Raw genomic sequence first — 13,149 nt, forward strand, 5'->3', positions numbered from 1 at the left:
ATATACGCAAGTACAAAAATAGGTCAATGTATGACTTAAAAGATATGTTGGAGGACACTGGTTTACTGGGACAAAAAGACTAAGCTAAAACAAAAGTTTAGATAACTTATAAGAATAATTTCAGATTAATCTGTTCAATTTATTTAGATTCAACATGTTTACTTACTAATAGCTATTAACTAATAAAACACTATTGAAATGAATACTGGTATTACCTACTTACATGAATTCAAAATGAAGTCTGACCTTGATTTTGTCTGATTTTATGAAGGTTTTCGTAAATGTATTACAACGAAACGTATATGCGGATTAAAAAGCACACAGCTGTGAAATCTTAACATTTCCTTCTGTCATGACGGTATACGTGTTTTTTAAAGACATTTCAGTTAATATTTTTCTAGCTTTATTATATTCTTTTACTCTATGAGGTAATGTGTTCTTATGGATATAAATGGTCATAAATGTCCAGTAAATGTAATGTCATAATGTTTATAAAATCAAAATCAAATCAAATGGTATGGTATGTTGTAGTTCCCTTTCATGGGAACTTCGAACTGCGTCCTCTAGGGGTCGCTATGGGGAACGCCTCGTCGTGACTCGTATCTGAAGCATACATTGAAAAAACACCAACTCGTTGGCCGGCGACAGCCATGACGTCACTACCGGTGCGACTACAGTATAAATCGGTGCCGGGAGCTACACATCGTTCTCTTCTTCGTCTTCATTGACTGTTCTGTTTGAAGCGTGCATTTTCAAGGAAAAAGTAAGAGCTATCTATTAATATTATGGCGAGCACTAGTAGAGCATTTAGAAGGTGTGTGCATTAGGCCTATGTGTTATTATGAAATGGTTATCTTAGTTAGGGTTATCACAGTAAAAAAAAAGGGTTTTAGTTACTTGGCATTAACTGAAATAAAACAAAGGAATGAATATAAAATAAAATAATACAAATCAAAAAATGAAATAACATAGGCTGTTATCAAGCTGATGTCAAAAACCTAGTTGCCAAAGCAACATTTCTCAATTTCATTTAACTTTAACTTTAAAATAATTAACTACATTAAATTAACAAACATGACAAAAACGCAAAACAAAACTAGGCTACTTAAATGAAAATTCAAAATATTAATACAACTATAATAATATCTTAATGAACTGTAACAGTAAGCTAAACAAACACTGATAATGTGGAAATGTTGCTATATTTAATTGTAGGTAAAGCTGTGACTTGTAGGCTAGTATGTGAGGGGAATAGGCTACTTGTTTACCTAAACCGCACCCCTTCCCACCAGTTAACGCCTTATCAGAGAGCTGTCTGTTTGTGTACAGTTTACAGAGGCCCCCTGAAGCTGAATTCAGATCAGCACTTAGAGGGGTTTAAAGCTCTCTCTACCGCATGTGCTCAATCCCGCCTCCTGCAAGGCAGCCCGAGGATCGCACATAGTAAAATGGCTGAAAAGCAGAAACACGAAGGCAGGGTAAAGATAGGACACTACATCCTCGGAGACACGCTGGGAGTCGGGACATTTGGAAAAGTGAAGAGTTAAGTCTATTCATTTACTATACGTGTTTGAATGTTGCGTGGAATGGAAGCACGACCGTATGTTTTCGGGGTTGTTAGTGCTGAACTTGCCGGCGGACGTTGTGCGCAATTTACGTAGCATAGATTGCGTAGGAAGCACCTCCGCTGACGTCCTCCAGGCGCACAGAGTACGTATGCTGTTAGTGAATACGACGCAGAGCTGGACATTCTTTCAGCACCACAGTAGACGCTGCCTTTGCAATCTTGTTTGTGTAAATGTTTAGTATAACAACATTTGGGAAACCATCTCGTATTTTGGTCATATTTAGGGCTCACGTACTTACGCCTTCTCAATATTTGGTATTTTACACATGTTAATGCATTGTCATCCTCCCTGAAGTGCGATCAGTCATTGAGCTGCGCTCTTTAACATGTTATTTGCATACATTTCCAGCACCCAAATGGTTTAATCTTTAAAACGTTTGTCTCAAACGTATATTTTTCTTATTAGTGTAAAAGCAGCACCGGGATACATGTTGTAGTTAGTATATTTTACCTGCAGTGCCGCTTTGACCTTGCAGTCATTTTCTATTCTAAGCGCGTGTGGGAATGACCTTTAGCACGGGTGAAACCCGGTGTTTGAGCTTTTCCTGGGCATTATTAAAGTAAAAAATTATTTTATAAAACGTTGTGTGTCGCGTTAAAATACATACTGGCATTAATAATGTATTTTAGTCGATGCACATAAAACTACGGATACATTGTGGGCATAATTTCACCTCAAGAAAAACAAATGCTGTGTTTTCAAACCTACTAAGATTCCTACCTAGACCAGTGTTTCCCAACCACTGTGCCACGGCACACTACATGTTGCCTGGTGGTGTGCCCTGAAAAATTGTCAAAAACGTCCTCTCAATAAGCCTATATTTCGATATTTTAAAGGGGTCACATGATGCGATTTCAAGTTTTCCTTTCTCTTTGGAGTGTTACAAGCTGATTGTGCATAGATAAGATCCCTGAAGTTGCAAAGACTAAAGTCTCAAAACCAAAGAGATATTCTTTATAAAAGTTAAGACTCTGCCACGCCCCCTAAAACGCCTCGTTTTAACACGCCCCCACATATCTACCTCACTATGTGGAAATATTTGCATAATGCACCCAAATGTCTTCACATTACTGTTTTTACTGCATTTTTTAATTAAATAAATGCAGTCTTGGTAAGCATAAAATACTTTTTTTAAAAACATTAAAAAAAATCTTTAAACTGTTAAGTTATATAAAATATATCTACAAATATTTATTAAATATATTAAATGTTATTAAATATATTTAACCAGCAATTATTTTTAACAAATAAATGCAGCTTTGTGAGCATATGAAAAAAAAGTGTAAGGTGTAGGTCAGAGTGTAGTTATTATAATTAAAGAAAAATATCAGTTTATGGGAGGTCTTCACAAATATGTGGACAAGTGTGTGTGTGTGTGTGTGGATCCCCACCTTTGCCAGTTTGTAGAAATATCTTTCTTGTTACAATAATGTGCAGGGCTGAAATTTGGGTATTTGTTTTCATAATGTTCACTGAGTGGTATAATACTATATAAGCAATTGCCTTAAGGCTAGAATACGAAAGTCCAAACTCATAGTAGATCAGGTTTTATTTGTTTGAATGGAGGGCTCAGACCTGAAATGAAAGTCTCCTCTCTTTCTTTGTTTTCTTAGAAGGTATGTGTTGGAGGTCGCTGGCCCACAGCTCTGATGCTTGCTTTCTTTGGAATAAAACTTATCTTTCATCAGCTGTGTTTACAACACCGAACTGCTGGTGATGGTATTTCAGCTGAGTCTTCATTGATGTGTGTATGTTTGGCCAACAGTTGGAGAGCACCAGCTAACAGGACATAAAGTTGCCGTGAAGATCCTCAACAGGCAGAGGATCCGCAGTCTCGATGTCGTGGGGAAAATCAAAAGAGAGATTCAGAACCTTAAGCTCTTCAGACATCCACACATCATCAAGCTGTGAGTCAATCACACATCAAAACACAATCAATAGAAACAAAATCAACTAATGAGTAGGCTTAAAATAAAAAGATTTTAAGAAGCTTTATGTTTTGTAACTGCAATTTCAGGAGACTTTAATACGGTGCACTTACAACTTTAGGAGTATTACAAGGATCATTACACACACTGACATTACTTGATGTGTGTCACTTTAATCTGCTTCAACTTCACTAATGACAAAGATTTTTTTTTTGTGGGCAAATACTTCAAAAGCGATTTGAATGAAGATGTCAGAACAGATTTATTTTCCCTCTGTGGTTAGACATGTGCGAGTAATTGATTTTAATGAGTCCTACTGAAAAGACCAGCTTTGACCTGCTTACATTTCCATGCTGGTCCAGTCTGGTGTGTGCTGGAAGCTGGTATAGCAATTGGTCAGAGTGTAGTTATTATAATTAAAGAAAAATATCAGTTTATGGGAGGTCTTCTTCACAAATATGTGGACAAGTGTGTGTGTGTGTGTGTGTGTGTGTGTGTGGATCCCCACCTTTGCCAGTTTGTAGAAATATCTTTCTTGTTACAATAATGTGCAGGGCTGAAATTTGGGTATTTGTTTTCATAATGTTCACTGAGCAGTATAATACTATATAAGCAATTGCCTTAAGGCTAGAATACGAAAGTCCAAACTCATAGTAGATCAGGTTTTGTTTGTTTGAATGGAGGGCTCAGACCTGAAATGAAAGTCTCCTCTCTTTCTTTGTTTTCTTAGAAGGTATGTGTTGGAGGTCGCTGGCCCACAGCTCTGATGCTTGCTTTCTTTGGAATAAAACTTATCTTTCATCAGCTGTGTTTACAACACCGAACTGCTGGTGATGGTATTTCAGCTGAGTCTTCATTGATGTGTGTATGTTTGGCCAACAGTTGGAGAGCACCAGCTAACAGGACATAAAGTTGCCGTGAAGATCCTCAACAGGCAGAGGATCCGCAGTCTCGATGTCGTGGGGAAAATCAAAAGAGAGATTCAGAACCTTAAGCTCTTCAGACATCCACACATCATCAAGCTGTGAGTCAATCACACATCAAAACACAATCAATAGAAACAAAATCAACTAATGAGTAGGCTTAAAATAAAAAGATTTTAAGAAGCTTTATGTTTTGTAACTGCAATTTCAGGAGACTTTAATACGGTGCACTTACAACTTTAGGAGTATTACAAGGATCATTACACACACTGACATTACTTGATGTGTGTCACTTTAATCTGCTTCAACTTCACTAATGACAAAGATTTTTTTTTTGTGGGCAAATACTTCAAAAGCGATTTGAATGAAGATGTCAGAACAGATTTATTTTCCCTCTGTGGTTAGACATGTGCGAGTAATTGATTTTAATGAGTCCTACTGAAAAGACCAGCTTTGACCTGCTTACATTTCCATGCTGGTCCAGTCTGGTGTGTGCTGGAAGCTGGTATAGCAATTATGTTCTCTAGCAAAGCCTAGCTAGCCCAATTCAAAACAACCATTTATTGAAACTGAGCTGCAAAAATGGCTTGTTCAGAAAGCAGCATTTTAGAATGATTTCCGAAGGATCATAAGACACTGAAGACTGGAGTAATGATGCTGTAAAATTCAGCTTTGCCATCACAGGAATAAATTACTTTTTAAAATATATTCAAATTAGTGCTGTCAAACGATTAATCGCATCCAAAATATTTTTTTTTGTTTAGGCTAATATACGTGTGTGTACTGTGTATATTTATTATGTACACACATGCATGTATATATTTCATATTATATATAAATATAATATATAAACGTAACATTTTTCTTAAATATATACATGCATGTGTGTGTATTTATTAGGGGTGAACGACTTCAGATTTTTTTTTAAAGTCGACTTTTATGTTATGAAAGTCGAGTTGAAGTCGACTAGTCGGTGCAACTCCTAGTATTTACATAATAAATATACACAGTACACACATACTATGTAAAAAAATTTTTTTTTTTAATATTTTGGATGCGATTAATCGTTTGACAGCACTAATTAAAATAGAAAAGTCATTTTAAATTCTAAAATATTACTGTATTTTTATCAAGTAAATGCAGTCTTGGTGGGCATAAGACTTTCATATATATATATATATATATATATATATATTAGGGATGCACCGATATGAAAATTTTGGCCGATACCGATAACCGATTATTCTTTATTTTTGAAAGCCGATAACAGCTGAGTCTTCATTGATGTGTGTATGTTTGGCCAACAGTTGGAGAGCACCAGCTAACAGGACATAAAGTTGCCGTGAAGATCCTCAACAGGCAGAGGATCCGCAGTCTCGATGTCGTGGGGAAAATCAAAAGAGAGATTCAGAACCTTAAGCTCTTCAGACATCCACACATCATCAAGCTGTGAGTCAATCACACATCAAAACACAATCAATAGAAACAAAATCAACTAATGAGTAGGCTTAAAATAAAAAGATTTTAAGAAGCTTTATGTTTTGTAACTGCAATTTCAGGAGACTTTAATACGGTGCACTTACAACTTTAGGAGTATTACAAGGATCATTACACACACTGACATTACTTGATGTGTGTCACTTTAATCTGCTTCAACTTCACTAATGACAAAGATTTTTTTTTTGTGGGCAAATACTTCAAAAGCGATTTGAATGAAGATGTCAGAACAGATTTATTTTCCCTCTGTGGTTAGACATGTGCGAGTAATTGATTTTAATGAGTCCTACTGAAAAGACCAGCTTTGACCTGCTTACATTTCCATGCTGGTCCAGTCTGGTGTGTGCTGGAAGCTGGTATAGCAATTATGTTCTCTAGCAAAGCCTAGCTAGCCCAATTCAAAACAACCATTTATTGAAACTGAGCTGCAAAAATGGCTTGTTCAGAAAGCAGCATTTTAGAATGATTTCCGAAGGATCATAAGACACTGAAGACTGGAGTAATGATGCTGTAAAATTCAGCTTTGCCATCACAGGAATAAATTACTTTTTAAAATATATTCAAATTAGTGCTGTCAAACGATTAATCGCATCCAAAATATTTTTTTTTGTTTAGGCTAATATACGTGTGTGTACTGTGTATATTTATTATGTACACACATGCATGTATATATTTCATATTATATATAAATATAATATATAAACGTAACATTTTTCTTAAATATATACATGCATGTGTGTGTATTTATTAGGGGTGAACGACTTCAGATTTTTTTTTAAAGTCGACTTTTATGTTATGAAAGTCGAGTTGAAGTCGACTAGTCGGTGCAACTCCTAGTATTTACATAATAAATATACACAGTACACACATACTATGTAAAAAAATTTTTTTTTTTAATATTTTGGATGCGATTAATCGTTTGACAGCACTAATTAAAATAGAAAAGTCATTTTAAATTCTAAAATATTACTGTATTTTTATCAAGATTCACAACGTTTTATTATAATAATGTTCTCATTAGAATGTTATATACACGACATTCCCAATCATAGTTATTAATGTTGTGCACTGCTGTTTGAGCTGCGTGTGCTGAGCTAAAGATGATCACCGGTAAACTGAAGCGCTCTTTTAACTTAACCAAACGCATTCTATATGAGATAAATCAGATATACATCAAATAAACACAATATTACAATGTACAATTGCACAAAAGGCTGCAAACGAACAGCGCGCATCTGAAGTGTCTCTGAAGGAAATAATGCATTATTTATCGGCTTTAAGATATCGGCCAAATTTTCTTATCAGGCCGATACCGATAACAGAAAAAATTAGCCGATATGGGCCGATACCGATATGGTGGCCGATATATCGTGCATCCCTAATATATATTATGAATTCCAAACTGGCGGAGTGTATATGTATGTATATGCAAATCACACTGGACATCAAACTATGGGTTGTGAAAATGTCACTCAGAGAGAGTGTGGAAAATGGCTATATAAAAAATAAAATATATGTTCTACATCCAGTAGTGTTACTAATATTAGTGCATCTCTGCACAAAATCAAGTAAAAATGAATAACCTCTTTAAAGTAGTGATGGGCGTATTTTAAAAGAAATTATATTAGAAACAGTTGTTTTAAATTGTAGCATTTTTGTCCACAATATTGCTGTTTTTACTTTATTTTTGATCAAATAAATGCAGTCTTGGGGAGCATAAAATACTTATTTTAAAACATTAATACATCTTACAATTCTCAAACATTTAATAGTTATATAAAATATCTTTACATATATTTATTAAATATTAAATATATTATTAAATGTTATTAAATATGCATTTAACTAGCAGTTATTTTTAACAAATAAATGCAGCTTTGTGAGCATAGTAAAAAAAAAAAAAAACTAAGTACAAAAACGAAGCATAAGTTAAAAAAAAAAAAAATATATATATATATATATATATATATAAAGAAAATACCCACTGTAAGGAGCATCTGTAATTGGTTTGTAAAAGGTGTGTTTTATGCATGTTTGAGCAGTTAATCATTTTGCAAAGCAGTTGGTTCAGTTGACTCAGAATCTAAAAAAACTCTGTTTCTCCCATCACTACTCTAAAGTCTGTTTTTGTGAATAAATCAAGAAACCAAGAGCAGAAGCACAAGGAATAAAACTCACCAACAAAAGTCCAACAAGATACTGACAATGAGCTAGACAAACACAAGAGCTAATTGGATAATAAGGCACAGGTGAACGCAGAGGAAACAGGAACAAGACAGAACTACAAACTAAAAGTCACAACAAAAGTGTAAAGACAATCAAATGCATTTAAATTGTACATTTGGAGGAAATGTGAAGAATGACTCATAGAGTATTATAGAGTACACATAGAGTATTAAGCACATTGGCACATTTCAGGATTGTTCTGATCAGGAGATAGTGACAGAATAACCCTTTTATCTACTCATGTCTCAATCTCTCACTCTACTTCTTCTCCACTCTCACTTATTCCCCCTGTTTCTAATCATAATGCAATCAGTGTGCTATTGTATTCTGGACACATTCCATGTTGAGCCCCTGCTGTGCTTCTGTGCTGTGTGTCTCTGTGTATTTGCTCTGTTTTATTGCAACGTGTTCTGTTCTCTCCTTTTATCATTCTAATTCGGTGATTGGATTCTGTAAAATTGCATTATGTTTATTTAAAATCACATCAGGTATCCCAGACTCTTTGAGTATTCTCCATATTAAACCCCTCTGAGGAATACAGGCCTTGTCCTTCTCTACTGCTGTTTGAAAGTCTCCCATTATAAGGGCTCTTCTGTTGAATATAAACAGGAACAATAACAAAGCAGACTGCCAGTATGTGTCCCTGCAGAAATTATGATCAACATTTCTGACCTTTATCAACATTTCTGTTTCTAAGAAGAACTGCAGTGCAATACTCCTGCTGATGGTCATGCTTATTGTCTTGTATTGTTATCCAATATATTTGAGTTATAAAGAGATGTTTTCATAGAGTAAGCTTGGCCTTATTATTATTATTAGGATATTATTATTACAAACACTGTGAAATATATACATGTAATTTTACAGATTTTCAAAAATTATAATTTTTATTATAAGCAACATATTGCAACTTGTTTGTTATGGGTCAGCATTCAATTAAATGAATTATTAGTTATTGAAATAATTGCAACTTAAAATTTAATATAGTAACATGCTTATGTACTACTAGTGAAGAATTTAAATTCAATTCAACTCAATTAAATTAACAAATAATGAATTATATATATATATATACACACACACACACACACACACACACACACACAGGTGTATGTATATTATATATATATATATATATATATATATATATATATACACATTTGATAGGGACAAAGTGCAAATTTTACATTTGGTTATATATACAGTATATATATATAGTGCTGTCAAACGATTAATTGTGATTAATCACATCTATTTACATAAGATATGTATGTGTACTGTGTATATTTATTATATATACATGCATGTGTGTGTATTTATGTATATATAATAAATATACACAGTACACATACATGATCATGGAGCTCAACTAGAATGACCATCAGCTTCTTGTTCACCACTCTAAACAAAGCCCTTCTCCATCAGTTGCTCAGTTTGGCCAGGAGGCCAGCTCTAGGAAGAGTCCTGGTTGTTTCAAACTTCTTCCATTAAGGGTAACAGAGACTACATGCTTCTGTGAACCTTCAATGACGCAGAATTGTTTTCTGAACTCTTCCCCAGATGTGTGGCTTGACACAAACCTGTTTCTGAGCTCTACAGGCAGTTGTTTTGACCTCAGGGCTTGGTTTTTGCTCTGATATGCATTATCAGCTGTTAGACCTTTAATTAAGACGTGTGCCTTACCAAATCATAACCATTCAATTGAATTTGCCACAGGTTAACTTCACTTGAAGTGTAGTGACATCTACAAGCAATTTGAATGCTCCTGAGCTAAATTTCAACTGTCCCAGATAAGGGTATGAGTACTTATGCAATGGAATCATTTAAGTTTTTTATTTTTAATAAATTTACAAAGATGTTAAAAAACAGTTTTTTGCTTTACCATTATGGAGTATGGAGTGTAGATTGATAAGAAAAAAAAATAATTTAAAGCAGTTTAACATAAGGCAGCAACATAAAAAAATGTGAAACAAATTAAGGGGTATGAATACTTTTGCAAGGCACTGTATATATATATATATATATATATATATATATATATAGTTGCATATCACAGGAATCTTCTCAGTTTTGCAAGGTATAAAAACACATGTATATGATCAAGACAGTGTCCTTCAACCCATTGGCCATCCTTATTGTTGAGCTCTGTATTGCTGTATGTTAAAAGCATCAACATTAAAGCCTCCTGTTGAGTTTCTGTGGTTCTTTTCTCTGGTGTGTTTCAGGTATCAGGTGATCAGCACTCCCACAGACTTCTTCATGGTGATGGAATATGTGTCTGGAGGGGAACTCTTTGACTATATTTGTAAGCATGGAAGGGTAAGAATCATTTGTCAAGCTTTTACAAATAAAGTCAGCTGCAGGCTAAAAGGCTCTTAGATTCATGGGAAAGGCCCGTGACTTTCTCACATTGTGTACAAAGCTGCATGCCATACTTGCTTTAGAAAATGACTGAACATCACAATTAATTCTCAATCTAGCATTCTAACATCATACTCAATTATGGAAACATGACTTTCCCATTACTAAATATGGCTTATTATTTTTGTGTTGGTCACCTAATAGCCCAAAGCTGCTTTATGAGACTCGGGAATTTTTACTCTGGCTCTGGTCTGGATTTGAGCATGGATTAACCTTTGAGTCTTCCAAACCTGTTGGGGTTATGGGGATCCAGCTTATCCAAACAGCAGCTGATCCAGTGAAGTGTTCGTGGGAAGGGTCAGGGAGTTCATCCATAGGGCTCAGTCTTTGTGTTATCTGGGTTGCCTACAATCATATTGCAGGACTTGTTTAGTTTGCACGCACAAACACTCAGCTGACTATGGTGAAATTTGATCGGAGGCTTTTTATTTTTAGAGTATTAATTCATCAACACTTAACCAACTTTTTGAATTATGTTTTGATGACATGATGTTCTTGGTTATAGGAATAATTCAGGTAAATTGGGTCAGTTTTTTACTGCCATATAAAAAGCGATCCAATTGACGTGAATGTGACCTAAGAATATGAGTTATCCATATTTTAGCATTATCACGTGAAAATTAATTATTAATAGTGGTTAGTAGTATTTTAACCATTTAAGGTATTTATAACGAGTTATAAGCCGGACATATGAAATAATAGAATATTTTGTTAAGATCAAAATGTCTACCTGTATTGATATTTCGTTAAGATCAAACAAAGATATATATTTATATATATGCCTGTATTTTGTATTTGTATTTATGAAAATATGTGACATTTAAAAAATGATGCAGGCTGTTATAACAAATGTAACTAATGTGTATATAAATATCCCACTCTAAGTACATCAAGAATGTAATTTTTACTTGCATTATTTTACAAATTAATTTAATTTAATTTGATTTAATTGCTGCTGTATCACATTTGACAGATTTTCAACATAATTTTCCTAGACATAATATATGAACTATTAAGTAAGAACAAGTTCCTTAAATTCAGTAAATTGTCATTTTGAAATATTATTAACAATATAAAAGTTATTCTTGCTATTACTTTAGGAAAGTACTGCTCTAGAGACTTGCCATGTATCAAATACAATACATACAGCTTAAACCCACAGAGAACAAAACAGTTGTTTTTAGGATAATGTTTTATATAGTAATCTATCTGTTGTGTCTCTCATGTTTAGGTGGAGGACACAGAGGCGAGACGTCTTTTCCAGCAGATCATCTCAGCGGTAGATTACTGCCACAGACACATGGTGGTGCACAGAGACCTCAAGCCTGAAAATGTACTGCTGGATGGCAACATGAATGCCAAGATCGCTGACTTTGGTACACACACACACACACACACACGGAAAGCTAATGTTGTGCAGACTGTGAGGAATAGTTGCCAAGCAACCGGCTGCAGTTTTGCTGCACGTCCACTCGTGTGGTTTGTATGAGGCATGGTGTTTGATTATCCACAGAAGAGCACAGACAGAAAAGAGGCAAAGAGAAAAATACATTAATCTGCCCTGCAGCTAGATGTGTTGAGCTATATACAGTGGGGTCCAAATGTTTGAGACCACTAGTAAAAATGCTTCAATTTAAAGGGGTGATATGATGCTGCTAAAAAGAACATTATTTTTTGTATTTGGTGTAATGAAATGTGTTTATGAGCAACATGAATGCCAAGATCGCTGACTTTGGTACACACACACACACACACACACACACACACACGGAAAGCTAATGTTGTGCAGACTGTGAGGAATAGTTGCCAAGCAACCGGCTGCAGTTTTGCTGCACGTCCACTCATGTGGTTTGTATGAGGCATGGTGTTTGATTATCCACAGAAGAGCACAGACAGAAAAGAGGCAAAGAGAAAAATACATTAATCTGCCCTGCAGCTAGATGTGTTGAGCTATATACAGTGGGGTCCAAATGTTTGAGACCACTAGTAAAAATGCTTCAATTTAAAGGGGTGATATGATGCTGCTAAAAAGAACATTATTTTTTGTATTTGGTGTAATGAAATGTGTTTATGCGGTTTAAGGTTAAAAAAACACATTATTTTCCACATACTGTACATTATTGTTTCTCCTCTATGCCCCGCCTTTCTGAAACGCGTTGATTTTTACAAAGCTCATCGGTCTGAAAAGCGAGGTGTGCTCTGATTGGCCAGCTATCCAGAGCGTTGTGATTGGCCGAATACCTCAAGCGTGTGACGGAAATGTTACGCCCCTTACCATATTGTGATGCCCTGTCCGGTCGGAGTGATGAGACATATAAATTCAAACCCATTATAAACGAGGCATTTGTTGCATCCAGTGGGGACATAATTACAGATTATAATGACTTATACTGTCTTTTTAGGTGTTGCGTTGCATCGCGCCACGTAAACATAAAACCATGTCTGCATTTATGATCGGAGAAATGACAAACAACAAACGCTACTCTACACTGCTCAAAACTCACGTTTGAATCATCAGTGGCAAAT

At 35.0% G+C, this 13,149-nt stretch overlaps 1 protein-coding gene across 2 annotated transcripts in view; it reads left to right on the forward strand.

Moving 5' to 3' along the window:
- The first annotated feature begins 1,334 nt into the window (after positions 1-1,334).
- The window catches only part of prkaa2 (protein kinase, AMP-activated, alpha 2 catalytic subunit), a 22,597-nt gene continuing 10,782 nt past the window's right edge, over positions 1,335-13,149 (forward strand). The window contains exons 1-4 of one of the 2 annotated variants that reach the window (XM_016267028.1): positions 1,335-1,542; positions 3,394-3,535; positions 10,428-10,521; positions 11,855-11,999. In XM_016267028.1, coding sequence (XP_016122514.1) covers positions 1,449-1,542; positions 3,394-3,535; positions 10,428-10,521; positions 11,855-11,999 — 475 coding nt within the window. In that variant the 5' untranslated portion in view covers positions 1,335-1,448. Of the gene's footprint in view, positions 1,543-3,393; positions 3,536-5,847; positions 5,929-10,427; positions 10,522-11,854; positions 12,000-13,149 lie in introns of those variants that run through there. The other variant, XM_016267029.1, reaches the window with a different exon arrangement.

This window comes from Sinocyclocheilus grahami, unplaced genomic scaffold (assembly GCF_001515645.1).
Source record: "Sinocyclocheilus grahami isolate Dianchi unplaced genomic scaffold, SAMN03320097.WGS_v1.1 scaffold35.1, whole genome shotgun sequence".
In the NCBI taxonomy this organism is placed as follows: Eukaryota; Metazoa; Chordata; class Actinopteri; order Cypriniformes; family Cyprinidae; genus Sinocyclocheilus; species Sinocyclocheilus grahami.